A 23245-nucleotide genomic window follows, 5' to 3' on the forward strand; every position below is an offset into this window, starting at 1 on the left:
TCTTCATGTTAAAGATACACTCGATAAAAACATAATTGTCCTGCACTCACTGATCAAAATGAGCTTCACTAGCACCATTCTGGTCAGCAATACACCTCAGAGGGCATCTGTGTGAAATTTATACGTGCAGTCAGGATGCTGTCACCCCTTCTAGGGAGACTTATACAGAGAGAGCTGAACTCTAAAGAATAGCAAATCTGCAACCGACACTAATTCAACATGGAACAAGGGATCCCCAGGAGGCAATCAGGGAAGAGAAAGCAAGAGGGGAGGGGGACAGAACAAGAGGTCCACCTCATCCCTTTGAGACTGCAGTTCCATAGGCCAGGCCTATGTGGTACCACCCTGGCGTGATCAGGCTTTTGGCAAGCCAGGGAAAGGCACAACAGCTTCGAGGGTAATTAAGCCCACAGGAATGGCTCATGGGACACCAGATGGGATTTTGTTACAAATCTATCCCCACCCACATTCCATGGCATGCAAATCTGGTGTCCACAAATCACTGCTGCCTTCTTTCCTTGCGGTGGTCTTATCTGCTAGGACAGCCAGTCTGTAAAGAAAGCCTCTTTCAGAGATGGAGGAAAGGTCCCAGTTTCCCATTGCATCACCATGCAGAGCAGTAACTAGGAATTGTCATCCTCCAGGACAAGCTCACAATTTGACAACCTCTGAAGAAGCTTATACCTTGAATAAAACTTTGTTGATCTTAAAAGTGCCACTGGACTCAGACGTTATTTGGCAACCTGTTTTCTCTACTTCCCATTAAAATCAGGGTGAATTAAGAATGCCTGTGAATTTTTAAGGGTGTTCCTGATAGCATTTCAGAGCTCTTACTTCTAACAAAGACTGCTCTGGTTAAGACACCGTTGCACCCCAAAACTCCAAACCCTGCTGGTTGTGTCTGATTTCCCGTTCTCCCATCTGCAATATTCATTGGCTGAGTGTGCTTTAACGAGTCAGGCTGCAGGCATGCGGTCAATGAGCAGCTACACAGATACTGCTCTGCCTGACCTGCTGCCACCACTAAGCCTCTGAGAAAGCAGCTCACAGGTTCTTCACCTAGGTTTCATCCTGCTATTTTCCCCATAATAGGGGAGACAAGGGCCTTTCCCTTTCCTGCAGCCCTACTGATACACCATAGTAGAATCCTGCTTGCTGCAGCAAGAGGGAAAACACAAGGACTGGTGTGGGAGCAGGAGACGACACTGCTAATCAATCTGGTGGCAGAATTTACAGTAAAGGAGGGATTTCTAGGCAACAAGCTGACAAACTCTCTCCATGTTGCTGGACAGCTAGGAAATCGCACTGGGTTAGCGGTGACTTCCAACTTACAGAAATCACTCCTAGACTGATAACTTATCAGTTGCTTATCTCCAAAAGCCGCCACATCACCAGACTATTGAGCACAGAGCAACTTTCCCTGCAGATGGGCAGAGGAGGAGGAGATCAACACGGTTGGCTTAAAAACAAACAGAGAGGAAGACCTCAATAAACTCTCTTCTGGGGGCCGGTGATGCCCCACAACCTGTCTTTGAAGCAACCCCCTCCTACTTCCCATTTTCTGGCTCCCACCTTCTCACAGAACACACACTACTGAGGATCCCAGATCAGATGCTGCAACACATGTCTGCTCAAAAAGAAATGGCAAGTGGAGAGTGATTTGAACTGATGTCATAGCATTGGGATCAGCAGATTTTAATTCTTTCTCCACAGGGCTTCCCAGAGAGAAACTGCCTCTTCCCGTTCTTCCAGCCCCCTCCCTCAAAGCTGCTCTTGCAGCCAGAAGGAGGAACTGATACTTGCAGTCCTCTGCTCCCCCAAATCAGCCTGCAATACCATTCTGCTACTGGGAGATGTTTACCCTACATGCTACCTTGGAGTTGTGCCTGGGCCAAAGCTTTGCTTTTGTGCATCTCAAATGTGATACTCTTCCTTGCCAAAACATAAATTATGGTGAGGTTCTGCACCCCAAAATTTACTACTAAGTATTGTTATAGTTTCTTATACTGAGCTACAGCTGACTATAAACACAGCAGTTCACAAGCTAAGAGACTAGTTCTTCTGCTAAGCATATCCTAGCTAATGGAGTCATGCAAAGTTTATTCTGTATAAAGCAAATAGCAAATTTCAAAACTCCTTTTACTTGTAAGCTTCCAGCTTCCTCTCTGCTCCTTCAACAAAGCCTACAACATATGATAATAAACTGGACAACAAAGACTCTGTCTGCTTAAAGAGTACCACTTTTTAACAGCAGGAGGGACACCAGAAAGATTCAAAAGGATTGGAGTCAATCCACATGTGTTGTGCAGTCTGGGATGATAGTCTTAACCCTTGGGCACAAAGAGCAGCTGCCCAAGGCCCTGTGCTTGGAGAAGGGACAGGAAGATCAGACTTTTGCTGCTGCTTGCACCTTCAACATCTGAGGCTTGGGCTCCTGGCTTCCAGCAGAAGTGGTAACTCCTGCTCACTTCACATAGACCAAGGGCCAGCCCTTGCTTGGGCCCAGAGAAATGGAGCAAAGCAGTGGCAGCGATCCTGGGGCCCCATTCTGGACTTTTCCCAGGGCTCCAGAATCACAAAGACTGCCTGTGTGCAGCAGACGCAAGACTCCACAGGCAAATCTTGAACAGGACATCTGAGAGCTCTCCAGCAATATCCTCATTTTAAGAGGAAGTGGAGACCCTAAAGCAGTGTTGCTGACCGGAAATCTGAACATTGTTCTGCGACTCTTGTGAGTGACAGTTTTGGACTCTTAAGAAACATTTGCTAAACGTGGTAACCAAGAGGGCCTAGAAGGCTCTTGCCTGTGACATAATTCACAGGCAACAGATCCACATGCCGATAGTGGGTGATTGTAATCATTCACCTGTCAAAAAACCCAAGGCGGGAATGATTACATTAGCGTAGGTTCCAGCAGCCCATGGATCCTATGTCAATAGGAAGCACAAATCTAAGTCAGAATTTGCACAGGGAGCACGTGATACTCCACAGGCAAACACCACCAGGAAAAACATCACAGAATGCAGCTAACGTATCAGGAAACTTCTGACAAAAACAATGCCCAGATGCTTAAAGTTTGAATAAGAATGATAGCAGATTCTACTGCCCCTTTTCTGAGTTAGTCTCTCTCTCATATACACACTCACTTGTTTTACCACCTGCCAATTCCCCTGATTGCAAACAAGCATCAGTATAGTTATGCATTTAAAACTTTTTCATGTCAGCTTTTCTACAAAGTAGGCCCAAAGGTGTATGTAAATTCTACCTAATGATCAAAGCATAGAATATACCAATGCAGCAGCAATACAAGTCCAAAACCACCTTTAAATTATATATTAAAATTTTAAAAACCAGGGAATTAACAGGGAGGCCAAAGGAAGTTTGTTTTCCTTTTCCATAAGTTAAAACTTTTTTAAAAAGGGAAGGTAGAGGGAACTGTTTTTAAAAGTGAGGTCAGAAGGGATGCAAAGCTCCAGGTTCCTTGTTCATACCCACCAGATGGGAAAGTATAGACCTACTAAGGGAGATCACGGTTGAGACTGCCTTTCGTAAAAGCTGTTCTGACTAACTTCCATCAAAAATGCAAGCTAGCAAGGCAAAGCAACCTTTTGGCTGACAGTCTGACATCACTCCAGTTTGCTTTCTGTTGTAACCCAGAGCCCTGGCCCTCTCTTCAAGGAGTGATGCTCCCTTGTCAGTCATTCCAACTTTCTCTGGACATCTGCAGACTATACCAAGAACAAAGCACACACACACCCTCCTGCCACTCCTGATGGCTTTTGCTCACTAATGCCTCATTTTACCAGTTGGTCCATTTAGTTTTTGCATTATGTTTCTGGGTCACGTCAGCTGTTCTGGGGACCACAGATGAATTTCAGTGAGGGGTGATCCAGAAGCATATAGCCATCTGCTCCAGCGGTTACAGACTAGGATCTGGGAAACCAAATCCCCACTTGTGCCATGGAATCTTGCTGATGACATTGGACCAGATGTGTTCTCAGCCTAAGCTACCTCACAGGGTTGTTATGAGGGTAAAATGAAGGCAAGGAAATCAGTGTAAGCCATTTTAGGTTTCCCCTGGGGAGAAAGGCAGGGTAAGTGAAGTAAATAAATAAATAAAGGCTTATCTTGTCTCTGAACCTAGTACTTCAGTAGCATCGCATAACACTTAGCCATCATCAGATCTTGCAACAGGGAGTTTCATATGCTAAATGCACAGTTTGTGAGCTTTTCTTTTGTCTGTCTTCTTTTGAATGTATTGACAAAAAAGTTCATTGAATTACTCCAAGATTGGGTGACCATCTTTTCTCTCACTTCAAATCATACAGAATGTTATATGCCTAGCTTTTAGGGGCCCTAACGACCTTGTCCCTGAACTTTGGTAAAGGTGCACAGGTATTTATGAAAGCAGGAAAGTCACCCATTATAACTTTGCTTCTTCCTCAAACACTAAGAAGTGATCTCTCTCTTAGCCTCAGCTTCCTCCTCACCATTTGCAAGATGAAGATACTATCTGCCTACTTCGCAAGGCTGTTGTATGGATTACTGTGATGATACCTGCAACAGGTGCCTTGAACACTCGACACCTGCCGCATCATAGTCACACATAGACTCTGCTTCCGTCCATTTCCACAAAGTTTATGCAGAAGCAATTCCTGTTAGATGGTGCCCTGCCCTCCCTCTTGGCCACCCTCAACAGTACCTAAAGCCCATCATCTCTCTCCAACCCGACCTGAACAGGTTCTGCCAGTTTCCCCTCAGATGGGCACAGAAAGATGGTGCCCTCTAGTGCTCCCCCCTCCAAACTTTCCCAGAGGATGCAGGAAGAAAAACACACCTGTCCTGGAAGCTGCCTTACATGCAGTCTGTCAGACTGTGGGTCTATGTAGGTCAGTCTGACTGACTGTAACTCTCTGGGTCCTCCTGAGTCTTTCACATCAGGTATGACCCCATCCTTCCAAGTGGAGTAGCCAGAGACTGAAGGTGGTTTTTCCTGCAGACAAAACTGATGCTCCACCACTGAGCCACAGGCTCTCCCTGGGTAGAAAAAAACGCACAAAGGAAGTAAACAGCATTCTTATGCATAACTGTATGTTTCCCACTCCCCCTAGTAGGACTGATGTGATGCCGAGCAAGACTGCATCCTGGCCCCCCGGAGTCAGATTGGCTTCCGCCTGGCACCTGTTCAGTCACCTTCCGATTTCTGCTGGGCGTGTCCTTTCCCCCTGCATCACCACATCGGACCAGAGCAATGAGTCACTCTGAACAAACGGTCTGTTCTTCAGAAGGGGGTGTGGAGTGGAGAGGGAAGTGCAACAGGAACTGGGCAGGGCACAGATAGAGATGGCAGTTGCCCAGGTAGCTGGAAGACTAGTCGGGACTCTTTATGGGCTTCGAGGCGACCAACCACAACAACCCCCAAAGGCGACATGAATTGTTATTTGCCTTTACCGAAGGAGGGGGGGGGGGTAGTGTGGCTTAATTGTAAGAGGCTCTGCTTGTGTGTGCGCCTGCGCGCACAATCTCCTTTTTAAAAAAGAGAGCGAGAGAGAGAGACGCTTGCGGGACTTTGCGCGATATTCGAAGGCCCTCTGCTCCCTGCTGAAAAACCAAAGTTTTCAAAGCCATTAACTGGCCGCCCTGAGCCCGCTTCGGTGGGGTAGGGCGGGATATAAATCGAATGAAATAAAATAAAATGTGCATTCCCCCTCTAGTCCCCAACCATTCACCGGCTTCAGGCTTTGCTTGCTCGCATCCCGGCCCGAGGCACCTGCTAGCAGCAAGACGGCGGTCACGGTAGATCCTTTCCCGGCTTGACCCAGCAAGGGCGGCCACTCGCCGACAGAAGCCCCCCCCCCCCCTTTGGGTCGGCCAGGAAAACTTGGGGGGCGCCCCAGATGAGTCGTGCCCCCCCCCCAGCCGGGGACGCGGACGAGCTCCAGCCACGTGCTGAGCAGGCCGCCGAGGGGCGTGTCCCCACAGGGAGGGGGCGGGCATGCCCCGAGCCGTCCAATGGCGGGCGCCTAGAGCGGCCGGGCCTTCCTCTAGTAAAAGCCGCCCCGGCGGGAAGGCGCTTCATTCATTCCCGGGTGCCCCTGGCCGGCTGCGAGGGCGAGCGGGAAGCGAGGCGGTCCCATGGCGTCGGCGCTGCCCTGGCGGCGGCTGCTGCTGCTGCTGTGCCTCGGCCTGCCCTTGCCCCCGGCGGCTCTGGCTGGCGGCCCCTGGAGCAAAGCGAGCACCTCCTGCCACAGGCTGGCGGCGGGGAGCGACGGCGCCCGCTTCAGGAGCTTCCTGTGGCTGCGGCCCGGCGGGGCCCCTCGGGTGCTGGTGCAAGGCGCTTGGGACGCGCACGGGCGCCTGCTCGATTGCGCCTGGCGCGCAGAAGCGCCGCTGACTGCCTGGTACGCGGACACCTGCCGGCAGCAGCGGCGGGAGAGCGGCGCCGGGGGCCCCTTGGAGCGCGCCTTCTGGGGCGCCGAGCTCCGGCGAGATCTGGCCGCCTTGGCCGAGCGGCGGGACTCCTGCTGGGGAGCGGAGCGGCTGGAGCAGCCCGAGGGCGGGCGGGTCCGACGCGGCTTGACGATGCCCGGGACGCTGTGGTGCGGAGCCGGCAACTCCGCCGGCAACTTTACCGAGCTGGGTAAGCAGCGGGGGGGGGGGCGCTTTGGCCGACCCGCGCGGCATTCGCGCTTGCTCGCCGGCGGAGGGGCAGCAACAGACCCGGCTTCGCGTGGGCGTGACTGGGAGGGGCGCGGGCCCCCAAGAGTGCTCGCAGTGGCAGGGAACACGCGGCGTTCTGATCAAGATCCCCCTGAGCATGTGCAAAGTGCCATTCTTATGCCACAGATAGCCACATATGAGGGAGGGATTACCGACGAGGGGGCTTCGCACCCAGCCCCTGGAACCTGCATCGCCTGCTATGGCAGCCTTCAGGAGTAGGGGAAGAGCATTTTGAACATGCTCAGAGGAACTCTGTTCACCAATTAAGTGGGGGGCGGGAAATGGTCTAGTGATTTTGAGACCTAACTCATATCCTCCGCGCTGATATCTAAAGGAGGCTCCGAGTTGGAGCTCCTCCCCATCCATTTTCTTTACTGAAAACGTGACTCAGAACATTGTGCAAGTTTTGGAGTTCTGGAAAACCCTTAATTAAAAAAAAAAGCGGTGGGGATCGTTCGGGCTGTGTTCACTTCTGTGCCTCTTTGGAGACTCTTGTGCAAGAAATTCACAGAAAGCTTTGACAGCATGATCCCAACCGGCTTTCCTCCCCTCCGCCCCCCCCCCTTCCAAAGATCAAGCCTGATGAAGAGTCCTGGAGAACAGGAAAGTGCAGGCTGCTTGCATGTAAAGGGCACTGAATGGTTTGGGTTCCGAGGTGTCTCGCATAGTTTCCTTCTTCTGCTGTTTTCATGCAGCTTGTCGAGAGGGCAGGGGGAGAGTAGGGTCACTTTCTTTTGCAGTTTCCCTCGCTTTTGGTTTACCAGATCTCACTTCTGGGAGCTGTGGCAGTCAGCTGAGTTAGATGACATCCCCTTCTGCCTCTGCTTTCAGGAATGCTGGAAGTTTGGGATAGGGGGCAGTTCTGTCCCTGGATGCTCCAAGTGCAATAATGGTGGGGGGGGGGGGAGAGAAAGGTATTAACCTGGGATGCCCCCAGCAAGGCTGGAGAAAAACATCTGGACTCCCCTGCTGGTCTGCTTGGCACCTCCTTGCAGAGTAGTCTAACCATAGAAGCCCTGAGTGCAAGGGTGGGGGCTGCCTAGAAGAAGAGCCCTGAGAAGCACTGAGAGCCTGAAGGTCGATCCCTTCGGGTGGGGCCCTATGCACCCAGGTGGTGGCACCTCTTAGGACTTCAAATAAAGCTCCCTGGGCTTTGTTCAGTGCATTTTGTCTGGGGGAAGTGCTCAGAGTGCCAAAGTGACATTTTGCAGTCAAGCTTGCAGAAACAAGGGATGGCAGAGTCACTTGACTGATGAGCATGCTCTTAGGCAAGGGCACATCCCACATTAACCAATCATCCTACAGTACCACCTAAAGGACAAATTAAGCTCTTGGGGTGATTGCAAACCTGGTGGTTTGGCATTCCTACACAGGATAGCAGATTTGGACAGGATGGCTCGAATGCTTTCTCATCAGCACACTCAGTACATCCTGGCAGATCCACTTTAGATGAAAGCATTCAGTGTTACAATTAGAATGCAGGCAGTCCAGCCACATCTGTGTTAATTTTGAACCCATGAAGTTGCCTTATTCTGAATCAGACCCTTGGTCTATCAAAGTCAGAATGGCCTAGTTGGCACTCCAGGGTCTCATTTCCCATCACCTATTGCTAGATTTTTTTTTAATCTGGAGATGCCAGGAATTGAACTCATGTCCTTCTGCATGCAAAAAAGATACTCAGCTGTTGAGCCCCAGCCCTATCCCAGTTCTAAGTGTGGCCTTTTGCAGGACAGCTGCAGAAGTGCTTTGCTGGATCACAACAATCCAGCATAACCTCAGTAGGTGCTCAGTAGCCAGTGGAATTGGCCAGTGGTTCATGGTCTGGCTTCTGCCCATCTGGGACATATATTCTCTGGATCTCTTTCAGCTGACTTCTTGGAGATGCTGCCTGCTTCTAGCATACTTGTTCCCAGTTTGGGACAGCCAAACACATGGGACCCTTGGTAAAGTTTGGGTTGCATGATTTTTAATTGAGATAGTGTTGTCTTTGAAACATTGGTTTTCTGGATGTGCTTTATGTTTGTTGTGGTTTTATGATAGGCTGATTGTGAGGAATGTAACCCCCCTCCACACACACAGACACCCCAGTCCGATAGCATTGCTAAATGTCCCTACAGGCATAACCCTTTAAATGTAACAGGGTTTCTTACAAAATGAAATTGTTGCATGCACTCGGGTAAAGGTGACAGTAAGGCTGGGTCCAGACAGGCAATTTGAGGTGACAGAGGGACAGCCTGCAGACCAATTCAAACAGAATGTTCAGACACAAACCTCTGGAGACCGTCCCACTCCCGTACTCACCCCATCCCCTGGCATCCTTGAAGCGATTTAAAAAGCTACCACTTCCAAAGTGCTAGCAAATCTCCACCATGCTTCCCTGCTACATTTCCCACCCATCTGAACAGCCGGGGTGCACCTGGGAAGCGCCGCTCAAGTGCTTAAGCGGTCTGACCACTCCACCAGTGCGTGTGCAGCCCGTCTCTGTCCCGCCAGCAGGCTGCATGCTGTCCGACTGCCCTGGGAGTGCTTCCTCCTCTGCCGGATTTCTTCCAGGATGGGAGGCTGCTGCCCCAAGCTGCTGGTCTGTACCCAGCCTAAGAGTCATTCTGCAGGCTGACAAATGGAAATATTTATTTATTTACATCACTTCTTTACCACCTCATAGCCATAAGGCTTTTGAGGCAGTGTATAGGAGTAGAATGTTTCCCCTTCCTATCTGCGGAACTCATTACTACAATGTGGCCACTAGATGGGGTAATTTTTCAAAAAGTAGAAGAACTAGATATGAATAGATCTGTTTGCAGAGAGTACCCGTGCAGTATACCTCTTATTCACTGAGGCTGAGGCAAGAGCTTGTAAACTTCCTATCCCTTGGCTTACTGCTTTCAAAAACAGAATGCTGGGCTACGGATCCCTTGATCCCTTGTGCCAGTGAATACATGTGCATGTAGTTTTTGTGCTTGTGATGCTTCCACTGGTGAGAAGGAATGCAGAATGATTGTTTAGGCTACATATCTGGATGCACTCAGAAAGCAAGTGAGGCAATAATTTTATCAGACCTTCTGGATCTGTAAAACGCTGAGAACCAGCTCTTGAAAGTATATGTTCTTTGTGGTTTGGATGTTTAGAACTGCATTGGGAAGGATCTTTTCAAACCCCGTTCTGCTGAAAAGGGCAATTGAGGTACTGCTGGGCTCAATGCATTTCCACTCAGGACCACGAGAGGGCAGCGCTATTCTATATTTTGCTCCTACCAGTATATCGCTGGGATTTCCAAGTAGGGGAGTCCGGAGGTTTGTTAGTGATTTGCATGTTAGAAGGAGGAACACGCCGTAATAGGGCTTCACTTTACAGGAGGTTTCTGGAATCTGCATGGAGAGCAAACACACAAGTCGATCAGTCTAGGATGACAGTCTGGTCAGCATCAATAAAAACATCTAACATAACACTCCTGAGACAGACTGAAGCAATGTGGATAATCTGTTTAGGCATGTGTGATTCAGCTTTGCAGATAGTCTTTAATACCCCATCTGCCTATTTTGCTCAATCCATTCCTATTCCACACACTCCCCTCTCTTCCTGAGACTGCAGTGCTTGTAACATGCTCTGACTGTTAGAAATACAGAGGTCCAGGCTCATAAAAAGCACTGCAGCTCTTATCGCTGTTGCATTTATCTGAACTTCCGTGGACCACCTTGACTGCAGAAGCAACTCAAATGCTTCTGCACACACGCACACACATGCAATATATGAAGCTGCCTTAACACATGTATAAATGTATGACGTTGACTTACATTGAATCAGGCCTTTCCTGTATCAAAGTTGGTTTTGTCTATTCAGACTGGCAGTAGCTCTCCAGGGTCTGAAGCAGAGGTCTTTCCCATCACTGTTACCTGAGCTGGTTTTCTCTGGAGATGCCACGGATTGAAGTTGGGTCCTTCTGCATGCAAAGCAGATGCTCAGCCAATGAGCTGCAGCCCCGCCCTTGAGACAAAACCAACTTTGATACAGCAATGTATCAATGTAAGTCATTTTGGCAGTAGTGTGGCCAGTGCATTCTGCTCCCCTGTCCCCCAAACATACACTGGAAAAACTGTCCTTGGCACATCACTGCTGTCTGCTCAATTTTAAAGTTGTAAGAAAGTTACAGTGCACACCTATGTAGAATCGTTCCAGTCTGAGCCAATTAAATTGACTTGGCTTTGATTAGAGTATCTACATAGGGATTGCATTGTCAGTCACAAGATATCACACTGTCTCTTCTGCCTGGGCAAGAGTGCTGTTGTGCCACTGCTCTTTGGTGCTGTTTTTTCACCCAAAGAGGAAAGTGGTTAATAGCATTGCAGATGCAATGAATTGACAGGCCCCTTTCATAAAGAATTGCACAAGGTCAGTTAAAGTTGAAGCCTCTGTTTGCACAGTTGCCTTTGCCCTTGAAAGATTTTAACCTAAGAGTCTGGATTGCGTAAACGGCAGAAAGTTTTTGTGCCATCTCTTCTCCTCCTTTAATGAGTTTTGGCTTGCCAATGTCTGCACTCGAGAGATATAAACTTTTTTTTTTCTAACTGGGATTTCTAATTTCTGCATTCATCTGGTGAAGAGTGCTGTGTTTCTTGAAAGCTTATGCTACAACAAAAGTTGTTAGACTTAAAGATGCTACTGGACTCTTTACTGTTTTGCAACAACAGACTAACACGGCAAACTCCTCTGAATGTGTTCCAAGAAGAGTGTGGGCAGCTGCCATGGATACAGACAGGGTTGACAATCCTCAGGTGGTGCCAGGAGTTCTCCCAGCTGATTTCCAAATAACACAGATCAGTTTCTCTGGAGAAAATGGCTGCTTTGGAGGGTGGACTCTACAGCATTACACCTTGCCCTCCCCAGGCCTCACCCCCAAAATCCCCAGGAATTTTCCAACAGAGTTGACAACCCTAGATACAGAGCAACTGCTGCTGAAGTTCTGCTTAATCACATCAGGGAGGTGCTCTCATTGTTCCTCAAACTAGCAGAGCCCATTTGAAAGGCTGCCCTTTTCTTCATTTGCTTCTGCAGCAAAGGGGTGTGAATTCTGATCGTGTCATTTTGCAAGCCTAAACAAAAGCTGATCGGAGTGACATTTCAGGAAGTTGCAATTAGCCAAAGAAAAGCTGTTCTGTTTGTGGAGGGGTGGGGGAGGAGAATAACATTTTGAGAAGGGGAACTCCAGGGGCAATGTTGCTTCTGCTGTAGCTTTGTCAGCTTCAGTAATGGCCAATTAGGGGGACAAAGGGGCCCGGTGCTGACTCGCATGGCAGGCTTCTTGTGTAATGTTCCTGTGAGCCCCCTCTTGCCTGCTCTGGCTAGTAAAAGCTAGTCAAGATTTCAGAGCTCTTGCTATTTGAGCTCCTTTAACTGGAGACTCGCTCTGTGCCTTTCAAGGCAGCGTGACGTTCCTTCAACTGGAGACTGAATCAGAGACTTTGTGCAGGTCAAGCGGGTGCTCTTGATGAGCAAGGGGTCCTTTCCCGAGTTTGCTAACTTACCCGTGGGGGTTCCCTTTGGCTCTCAGGATTTGAACCCATAATGCCACAACACATACCTAATACAGCACCGAGCCACATAAAACCATTTGAACTTTATTGTTGGATGTGTTATGGTTGTTACTGCACAGCCATGAAAGGCATGGGATGGTTGTGGGGTCACATGATCTGGAGAGGGCTTCTGTGCTGAGACCACTCCTGCCCATCGCTGTAGATCTTAGCATCATAGCCGGTCTTAGTCTGATCCTGGCTCATTTGGCTTGATGTTAGCCTTTGGTCTAATCCTGGCTTCTTTCATTGTAGGGGTTTTCCAGGGCCCAGATGTGTGCTGTCGAGAACATGACCAGTGTGAAGCTCAGATCCATGCCCTGGAATACAAGTATGGGATGCGGAATTATCGATTGCACACCATCTCTCACTGCGACTGCGATGCCCGGTGAGTCAATAGGGGGTGACCCTTTTGTGACTTTTGGTGTAGGGGACAGATTGTTTTAGGGTTCCTGTCTCTGTGGAGGAGGGAGGGCTATCTCAGTAACAGAACACAGCAGAAGCTCATGGGCCCAGTCTCTGACATCTGTTTTGAGCAGTTTGGCTGGGAAAGAACTCCCAAAAGCAGCTGCAGTCAGAGGCAATTGTATTGGGCAGGATGGCTGTGTGATGCTTGAGTTACCTGCTTCTAAGTCATTTGCATGGGAAGGGAGTATCTCTCTGGGCTCAGTAAGTAGGACATGAACATATGAAGCTGCCTTATACTGAATCAGACCCCGGGTCCATCAAAGTCAGTATTGTCTACTCAGACTGGCAGCAGCTCTCCAGGGTCTCAAGCTGAGGTTTTTCACACCTATTTGCCTGGACCTTTTTTAGTTGGAGATGCCAGGGATTGAACCTGGGACCTTCTGTTTACCAAGCAGATATCCTACTACTGAGCCACCATCCCTCCCCATGGAGGGAGGGATGCTTTTACCCCCAAGTCCTTCATGTGCCTTTTAACCATCCAGCCCTTGCTTGCATGCAGTTTTTGAGACTCACTGTGCTGCCCTCTTAGGCTTGCTGCCTGATGTTCTCCTGAGCACTTGGTTTATTTCCCACCACAGAACCTGTTCAGAGTGCTTGACCATTTTGTCAGCCACCTGCAGCACCTGCTAGGAACGGGGATCAGCTTAAGTTCCTAGAAAGCAGATCTCAGTTGAACATTAGGAAGAACCTTCTTATGGCAAGATCTGATTAACACAAGAAGCCAATTACCAGGGCAATGACCTCACCCATGCTGAACATCCTCCCAAACAGAGGCTGAACAGCTGTCCATCAGAGATGCCCTGGCTTTTCTGCATTAAGCAGGTCATTGATCTAAAAGGCCTGTGAGGCACCTTCCAACTCTACAATTCTCCGTGCAAACAAAAATGGTCCAGTCAATTAGAACTTTTCCATCAGGGAAAGCCAGGCCTACAACTTGCGCTTGTGCTGTAGCTTTATCAGCCACTCAAGAAGGAGTAAGTGTGCTGTCCATAGACAAGGCCCGTGAGTTCTCAGCATCATTCAGAGTTTTGCTGTCCCAATTAATTATTTTATCTCTTATTTGTAACTATAGATCGGAATAGTAATGTAACATAATGAATAGTAGAAATTGGAATGTACTTCTCTGGTCTGGGGACAAGGGGATATAAATCTGCACAGCAAATCGGCCCACTTCAAAGAAGAATATGCTACTTGGTTGATCTTAAAGGTGCCACTGAATGCAAGCTTTGTTCTTTCTCAGCAGTCTTTCTTGCAGGGTTGTTTTCTACTAAACTCACACTGTGTCTTAGGGGAATAATGGAATTGTTTTAATCCAATAAAACAAAACAAAAAACAATATCAGGGTCTCTGCTCCCCAAATTTCAAGAAGAATGATGACTGTGTGAATGAATCAAAAGCAAAATAAAGCACCCTCCAAATTGGCATGCTGAGGTCTGAGCATTCTCCAGGAGGCCAGAAGAGCAGCTAAACCTGTTAAACGAGAAAATGGGACATGTGTGAGAAATCAGCCTGCTCAAGCACTTGGGAGCTTAATGAATCCTGGAGGGGAAGTTTTTGAGGAGTGGGGTGGGAATTCCAAATTGCTGTTCCCTGGGATCCCTCACAGTTACAACTGCACCTTGAACAGAGAGCCTTGCAGCAGATCTGAGCACTCAGCTAGTCTGAGGAAGGCGCCGGCTTTGCACAGCTCCCCACCTCCCCAGGTTTGCTTTGTGGCTGGGCAGGGATCTGAACCTGGATTTCATGCCCCTCCATTACCCTGCACAGGCTGTCTTGCAACACACGTGTACGAGTTCTGCTCATTCCTCCATTGCCTTCAACAGGTTCAGGCAGTGCCTGATGTCTCTCAATGACACCATCTCCAACGTCATTGGCATCAGCTTCTTCAACCTGCTGGAAGTCCCTTGCTTTGTCCTGGAGGAGAGTGAAGAGTGCGTGGAGTGGCACTGGTGGAGCGGGTGAGTGATCCATCTTATTGGGTGCTGCTGGGGGAGGGCACTTACACCTGGATGGGAAAATGGAGGGCCAGCTCAACCCAATAGGCAGTGCCAGAACCTGCCAGCGGTGGCAGCATTCTGGGAAGGAGTTCCCCATCTGCGATTCCATATCCATCTTACCTTTCTAGAAGCATCTGCTGTAGGTTGATCATCTGGCTTTCTTAGATGCTGTCTGCGAAATAGCGAGTGGTGGGGAGCTAACAGGTACTATATAGAGCTCTTGATCTTATGTCTCCTTCTCATGCCAGGTGTAAGAGGTATGGCCCAGTGCCTTTGGCTCACCTGGTTGAACAAAGCCACTATGGACATGACCTGCCGCTCAACGAGAAATCTGACCGAGCCACATCTCCTCCTCCTCCCCATCCTAGAAGGCATAGGGTCAAGGGCCAGAAGCACACTCGAAAGAACCGCCGGAAGCGCCCTGGTCAAGAGGCTGCCAAGCAGCAGAGGCTGCATCCGGAACCTGACAAGGGGCAGGATATGGTCATCCCGCAGAGCCCCATTTCCAGGCTAGATCTGTCCAGACCGTCCCAAGCACCCACAAGCCCAGGGACTACCCCTGTACCATGGAGAGCTACGTCCTTGTTGCCTGCTTTGGGAGCCACAGCAGAAGCAGGTCTGTTGAAGACAGGGGCAACTTCCTTCACAGAGCATCCAGACGTCCAGCAAGCCCATCAGCCCACTGAAGTGGCACAGACTGTGAAGCCACTCTTGGTCCCCAGCAAACACAGATCCACTGCTGTGCCAAGCAGCCCAGGTGAGTGACTGACTTGCAGGCAAGTGCGGATGGGGGTGCATGCATTTATTCTGGGAGACAATCATGTGGAGCTACAAACTGCTTTAGCGTTATAAAATGGGGAATGGATTGAAGAGGAAGTACTGTGAAGTCTTTCTCCCTTTCTCATTGAATTAAATGTATTTGCTGTTTCTGAAGCTGTTGTCTCAAGGCAAGTGGGAACGGACTGGCGGAAGAGTCAGGACTGGTGACCATCTGGCTTTCTTAGATGCCGTCTGAGAAACAGGGCTGGCCCTAGACTGTCTGGCACCCTAGGCAAGGTTAACTTCTGGTGCGCCCCCTGCACTGATAATGTCACCGAGTCACATGGGGGGCACCCAGTTGGGCACCCTCAGAATGCCTGCACCCTAGGCAATTGCCTAGTTGCAGGGCCAGTCTTGCTAATGGCAGGAAGGAACTGGGGGGGGTGTATGTGTTGTTTATTTTGTAATGAAGTTCTTGGCCCAAGATGTAGTCATGACCACTGTTTTAAAAAGGAGGGCAAATTCATGGAGGAGAGCTGTTGCTTCTTGGTGGGTTCAGTCTGAAGCTGATTGCTGAATTAGAAGAGCCTGAGCGTGGTTATGAAAAAGGGATACCGTGTGCCAGTACTGAGTGGTCTCTGGGGTGGTGGCTTCGATCTTCCTCCTCCTTTGGCACTTAACTGCCACCCCTCTTGCCTCACTAGCTCCATCCCAGAGCTGTAACTGCTACAGACGCCTAGACCAGTGCCCATACAGGATTGCACCCAATGAGGTCAAGTACCAGCTGCACAACCTGGACTCCCGCATCCTCTTCCACTGCAACTGCACCCGCAGGTAAGTCTGACCAAACCCCGCCCCCCATATCTTCATCACAGGGTGGAGGGGGGGGAAGTATTCCTAGCAGGAAAGGAGGACTGCAGGGGAGATGCTGATGAGGGCCAGATTCTGGTTTTGGTTCTGAGCTGCTTTCTGCTTACTAGGTTGGCCCGGTTCCTGCGCAAGACAAAGGGGCCCAATGAGGTGGAGGAGGAGGTGTTGTCTGACTACGTCTCCCCCTCCTGTTTCCTGTTGCAAGCCCCACCAGGCTGCATGGAAGGAGAGGAAGAGCACTCCAAGTAAGTGCCATGGACACCTCCAGAGGAGGGTGCGGCTGGTGAGAAGCAGCAGCTCCAGTTGACCAATCCATGAGGTTCTGCCAGCCCTGAATGCTGAGCTGTGCAAGTCCCAGGGTCCCTTCTCACAACTGCCAGGGAACACCTCTTAGGAGCCTCAGAGGGCAGGGGGCATCCCTGTGGCTTCTCAAGGCAAGAGATGTTCAGAGGTAATTGGCCATTGCCTTCCTCTGCACAGCAGCCCTGGTCGTCTTTGGTGGTTTCCCAGCAAAGTACTAGCCATGGCTGATCTGCTGGCCTATACTGCGTGGGATTGACCTGCTGCATTTTCTCCTGCAGTTGCATTGATGTAGGCAGAGCCATCTTGGCCCCTGCCCGCCACCTCACAAACAGACTGTCACGGAAACAACCGGGTACCTCCTTCAAAATGAAGCGGCACGAATGGACACCGCCAGGCAGGCCTGTCCCACTCTATGAAAAGTGTATGCAGTTGGCACAGGCAACACATCCCACCGTGCCTCACTGAGGTGGAGACAGAATTTCCAAGTGGACGTTGTGTGCGGGAGGAGGGGAAGCAAGGCCTAGTAAAGACCTGAGACTGCCTGAGCTTCCCTGGTGGAACCTGCACCACTTACAGGACCCAGTGTGACTTTCAGACTGCTTCTGTTGTTCTGCAGGACTAGGAGTAGCAAAAGGATCCCAGTATGGGACAAAGCACTGGCATGACTTCCACAGGCATGAAGTGTGCGCTCTCCATCTGCTCCCTGCTTCAGGCCTTGACTTCAAGATGGTAAACTGCCTACTGTGTGGAGACTGGGATAAGCTGTTATACACATGACCCTATACGAGGGAGCAACCTTCCTGCAGAATGTGGTTGCCATAGGATTCAAGGAGCTTGCTCATCTTCAGCAAAGGCTGGCCTTGGACCTACCCAGGACACATTTATGGGCCTTGGATCACTGTGGTGTCTCTCAGGGGTGAACTGATCCAGTTTAACTTGAATCAGGGGCCTGGTAGAGGAGCCAGGAAACCTGGGTTCTCCTGGTGGAACTCTGTGGGACCCTGCTTCCTAGGGAATGGAGTGACCCTACCCCTGGCTCTTGGAACACCAGGGTCTTTCCTAGAGGGGGTGAAACTCCTGCTGCATGCTGCAGTGTGGTTACTTACTGCCTGTGAAATTCACTTGACACTCCCCTGGTGTGGAAGGCAGGGGCAGAAACTTCGCACCTTCCTTTTAATTTATTAGGAGGAGAATGTAGCTAGGGGTACAAGTGGCATGTAAATAATGTTGCAATAAAGCATTTTCATTAGTTGGATAGTAGGCCAGTCCTCTGCTTCAAAATATTTATGGACACTGGAGGGCTGCATATGTCCACACACTGATCTTTTATATTTGCATGTCAGAGGAGAGCAGGATATAAATTTGATAAAATAAAGTAAATAAAATACATGAATATGTGCACACTCTAGCCATGCATCCAGTGCCATGCTATGTGCCCAGCAAGCAGACACCACATGGGCACTTGTGTAAGTTCATAGATGATTTATTGGAAAGGAGGAGGGAAAGAGGTAGGACAGATTGCATCAACTCTGAACTCGGCCCAGCGAAGGTCATAGATCTGCCTATGGGGAGACCAGCCCCCCTTCCTCCCCCCAGTTCCCTGGACTGCTTGCTTTGTTCTTGATTAACGGCATCATAGGCCTAGCAATGCCCAGGGAACCAAACTGGCCCTTTAGGCTTCTGCACCCCCAACACCATCCTTGCTCCAGAACAGGGGACACAAAGAGCCGCACCTTTATTTCTACAGTCCCCGTATGGTCAACTTTACATCATATCCACCTCTTCCTCCTCAGCAAAAATTACCTGCCAGGTACTCAGCATCAAACGCTTCAGTATCATAGGAACCCCACCACAACCATTGCAGCCCTAACTGGCTCTATAACGAAAGCCCCTGTTGCCTTGACAATGGTAAACTCAATGGTCTGCTTCCTGCTCATAAAACTAGGCCTCTCCTGCTTCTGCCTGCTCTCAGTTTTGATCTTTGCTGCACCATGCTGGTTTGATCCTGCTGCTGGTGAACTCCCTGGGAGCAGGCTGAGCCATAATCCTGTGGGGAACTGGCTTTGACCACGAAGGACGCCCCGCCCCAGTCTTTTGCACCCAGTTGAAAGGCACCCCCTCATCAAGCATGTCTTTCCAAACAAGGCCATGGGTGGGTCTTGCTCAGCCCTCTCTCTACAAAGGCTGCCAAGTATTGCAAGAGTTATCTCCGGGCCAACTGACTGACGCTTCCAGGCTTTTAGAGAAAAGGCTGTTGCCCTCACCCACACAGTGCTACTGTTTGAGAGCAGAAATCATCCTCTGGGTGGATAGGTCTCGCCTCAGAACCAACCTTGGCCTTCACTGGGTGGAGATTCATCAAAGGAAATGGTTGTGTGGGCTTTTAAGGCTGCATGACTTAATAGATGAAGAACCCCAAGGAAGAAGCCTTTTGTTCACACAGCCCCTGATGAAAGGCAGGTTGATTATCAGGCGGACTGAGTCAGGAGGCAGGGCCTCACGAGTGGCAGCACCTCCCGGAGTGGGAGGGCCTTGCATCACACCAAGGAGAGACAGAGATTGTACACAGCAGAACACTGGCAGGCGAGGACATGAGGAATAATACTGCAAGCTCACTACACAGGATGGTTTGACAGTGGGCTCACGATGGCTGGCCTGGTTCTTTCAGAGTCCCACGTCCCGGCTGTGGTTGGTATCTAGGGAATCCTGGGATCCCCCCTCATTTGGGGAGGTACCAAAGAGAGCAGACAGCCCTGCTGTAGGGCTTGTGGGGCTCATTCTACGGGAAGGCAGGCCCTGGTCAGTGCTGTCCCGACGGTGGGCCATAACTTGGTCAATGGTCTCCAAGCGCACGGCTGGCAGCAGGCCCAGATTGCGAGGGTCGGCCCGCGCCAGAGGGTTGTCATCGAAGTGCCAGGCTGCCTGGAGCCTGGGGGCTGTGCTGCTCTCTGTGCTTGGCACCGTCTCCCGTGACTTGGAGCGTTGCCGGGAGCTGTCCTTGGAGAACTGGATGCTGGGAATGTCTGCCTTCAGGATGCTGCTGGAGCGGCGGCCCTGGGGGGACGGGCTGCGGCTGGTGCCCTGGTCTCGGCTTGAAGATCTCAGGATCAGGCCCTGGAACTTGGCCAGGCTGGGGCTGCGGCTACGGTGGCGCTTCATCTTGCCGGGACTGGGGCTGCGGGATTTGGAACTGAGAAGCACCATGGTACTGTCGTCCTCCTCTTCGGAAGTGGCGGTCGAACTGTCTGTGGTGCTGCTGACCTGCTCCAAAGTGGGCAGCGAAATCTAAATGCCAGCGAAAGGGAAAACAGTCACATTTGGAATGAGGAGTTCTGCTATAATCTCAATTATTTCCCATAGCAAAATATTTATCTAAGACCAGTTTAAGAAAGCCTACCTATTTCAGAGGCCCTAAATTGCACATGTCTTCCTTCATGGGCCAGTGACAAGGTCACAATCACCCCCTCTGCACATATCTGCAGTGCTTTAGGAGTTAATGGCAGCTATATAAGGAAAAGGAACAGATAGTCCCCTATGCAGAGGGTAGCCCCATCAATCCCACTGTCAGCAAACTAAGGCCCACACCACTCTGTTTGGTGCCATCTCCTGGGTTCCAAAATGCCAGAGTATTCTTTAGAAGCCAATGAAAATCACTGAGAACAGACTCTGACTAGCTCCACGGTGCTATAGTGTAAGAAATAGAAAAGCCATGGATTGGCTTTCTGGAAGAGAGGATTGTACCAAGCTGTGTGAACCTTGCCCCTGAACACAAATGTCAAAAGGTGCCAGCGCAGCCCAAGTACTATATTGAATCCATATCCTTCCTAATAGCAGAATTTTGTAGGTAATAATGCATTTGTTTTAATACCATCAATTTACATCTGTCTGCATCATTTATTCAGTTATTCACTAGGAAGTCCAAGTGTGGGGCAAGGAGAGTCCTCTGGTCCCCACCACTGGAAATCCCACTCAGCTCTTCACACCTCTGGCCTTTTGCTGTATGCAACATCATGAAGGTTTACACAGATTCATGAAGGAGAGACCGATCAACAGCTAGGAGCCTCCATATCTAAATGGAACCTCCATCTATAGGGGCAAAATACCCCCCTGAGTAGCAGTTGCCATATTAGGGGGCTGTCCTTATTATACTTTTTAAGCCTCTGATCAAAGTCTTGAAGGCTAGCATCTTGTTCCCACTTTCTTGTGACTGGTATCTTTTAGTCTTCCAACATCTTACCAAATATTTACAAAAGGTTACAGAGTCAATTTGGAATTAAGCAAATGGAAAGGAAGTATATTTTAATACCTTATGCAGACCTGCATTTTGCTTGCAAAACCTGGATTTTATTAGAGTTATCTTTAAGCAGAATGCTACAGCATATAAAAGCACCCGATCAACCAAGTCATCCATTTCCCTGATGCTCACCTGGAAGGGTTCTGTCACGCCTACCATACTGCTGTAGTTGTGGCTATAGTAGCCCAAGATGTATTCACCTTTTCCTTTAGGCAAAGACTCCTCTGGAAACATTAACTAAAATTTAGAAAGACAGAGATAGAGAGTAGACAACAGGTGCAGAGGAGCAGCATAAATCCAGCCAACAGCAAGAAGAGTTGACATGGCTGAGCAATGAAATGATACCACACCCTGCAGGTAACTTGTATAAAGTTTGTGTGATGGGAGCTGCTGAGATTGCTCTTGGTCTATCTAGACATAACTTCTCAGCCTTACCCTTGTGTATGCCATCTATGATAAATAATAAGTGATTCGTCAAGCTGGCCACTGTTGGGAACAGGATGCTGGACTGGATGCTGCACTGGACAGGGCTCTTATATTTGTTCTTATATTTGGATTGTTAACAGTGTCCTCCTGCCCCCCCCCCCCCCCCAAAAAAAAGCTGCTTCCAAGCCACCCAGAAAGCTAAAATGTGGGTTATCCAGCACCCAAGCCTTGTGGATGACTAGGAGATTTTGAAAAAGTAGGTGTTCTTGCCTCTGATTAAAAATTTAGGGTGAGAACTTGTCTTGGTTGCAAAGTCCCAACAGAGAGCAAGGCAAGCTACATGTTTAGTGGGGAGGGGTGGGGGGAGAGAATCCGCTGCCTTTTGAGGCTCAAATTTAGAAGAGGGAGGGAGGGAGGGGGGACTCCCATTTGCAGAAGGAACCTGCACCCTGCTTGTAGAATTCAAACTTCACTTAGCGTTCCTGCGGCTCTGGCATCCCCATACCTGGTAAATGTTGCTCTCTGTGTCCTCCTGCTTTGCCCACACATAGGCAACGTAGTCCTTGTAGTGTCGAAAGCCCACCTGTAGGAGAGAGAAATCAAGAAAAAGATCAATGAGCAAGGACTTCTTTCCCAAGGGCAACACTAACTGATCTGCTTCTTGAGGCTATCACCTTTATAACCCAGGGTTGCCAACTCCTTGGCTCCAAACAGGCTTGTGCCCAGGCAAGATCTGGAGGTAGAATCTTAGGGTTAAGGGACAGCGCTCAGAGTGGGAGCACCAGCCAGCTGCTTTGCTGGCAGAGCTCAGTATGATATAGTTCAGGGATGGCCAACGGTAGCTCTCCAGATGTTTTTTGCCTACAACTTTCATCGGCCCCAGCCATTGGCCATGCTGACTGGGGCTGATGGGAGTTGTAGGCAAAAAAAATCTGGAGAGCTACCGTTGGCCACCCCTGATTGGATGATGGGGGTAAATAGATAGCTGTAAATCACAGACAGATAGATAAACACACATATGCAAACTAATTTATTTATTTAAAATATTTATATTCTGCATTTCCCCGTCAGCGGGGACCCAAAACAACTTGAAACATCATTCTGCCCCCTCTCCACTGTATCCTTGGAACAACAGTCCTGTGAGGTAGATTAGGCTGAGAGTGAATGACTGACCCAAGGTTACCCTGAGAGCTTCCACTGCAGAGTGGGGATCCAAACCTAGATCTCCCAGGTCCTAGCCTAATCACTACATCATGATGGGTGTTATCCTGTACAGTAAGCAGAAAAGACATCTCACTGGGAACAAAACAGGTATAAACATGTGGCATACTTAAAGGTACATGATAATCAGTCTCAAAGACACTGAAACCATAGAAAACTTATACAATATATTCTCTAACAGAGCACTCTTTCTAAACCTATACTTAGAGGCAGTAATGTCTTCCAAAACGGATTCTCAGCTGTATAAATGTTCTAAAAGATGAGAGCCAGTTTGGTGTAGTGGTTAAGTGTGCAGACTCTTATCTGGGAGAACCGGGTTTGATTCCCCACTCCTCCACTTGCAGCTGCTGGAATGGCCTTGGGTTAGCCATAGCTCTTGCAGGAGTTGTCCTTGAAAAAGGGCAGCTTCTGGGAGAGCTCTCTCAGCCCCACCCACCTCACAGGATGTCTGTTGTGGTGGAAGAAGGTAAAGGAGATTGTGACTGCTCTGAGATTCAGAGGGTAGGGCGGGATATAAATCCAATATCATCTTCTACAAAAATATTTAAAGTCCATCAATTTCACTAGACCCCAGCAGACTGCAAAGTGCTAATGTAATATTCTCCAAGGTCTCCACTGCC

General features: G+C 49.4%; 2 protein-coding genes across 3 annotated transcripts in view; one reads left to right on the forward strand and one right to left on the reverse strand.

Moving 5' to 3' along the window:
* The first annotated feature begins 6135 nt into the window (after positions 1-6135).
* PLA2G3 (phospholipase A2 group III) lies at positions 6136-17939 on the forward strand. The gene is made up of 7 exons (XM_060249228.1): positions 6136-6640; positions 12543-12675; positions 14579-14713; positions 15001-15509; positions 16216-16345; positions 16492-16626; positions 16963-17939. The coding sequence occupies exons 1-7, from the start codon at positions 6136-6138 to the stop codon at positions 17147-17149; spliced, it is 1734 nt and encodes a 577-aa protein (XP_060105211.1). The 3' UTR covers positions 17150-17939.
* A 212-nt stretch (positions 17940-18151) lies between these two features.
* The window catches only part of INPP5J (inositol polyphosphate-5-phosphatase J), a 59312-nt gene continuing 54218 nt past the window's right edge, over positions 18152-23245 (reverse strand). For both annotated transcript variants that reach the window (XM_060249226.1, XM_060249225.1), the window contains exons 11-13: positions 21910-21987; positions 21111-21215; positions 18152-19969 (exon numbers count right to left, since the gene is read on the reverse strand). In XM_060249226.1, coding sequence (XP_060105209.1) covers positions 19349-19969; positions 21111-21215; positions 21910-21987 — 804 coding nt within the window. In that variant the 3' untranslated portion in view covers positions 18152-19348. The remainder of the gene's footprint in view (positions 19970-21110; positions 21216-21909; positions 21988-23245) is intronic.

Source organism: Heteronotia binoei, chromosome 11 (genome assembly GCF_032191835.1).
Source record: "Heteronotia binoei isolate CCM8104 ecotype False Entrance Well chromosome 11, APGP_CSIRO_Hbin_v1, whole genome shotgun sequence".
NCBI lineage: Eukaryota > Metazoa > Chordata > Lepidosauria > Squamata > Gekkonidae > Heteronotia > Heteronotia binoei.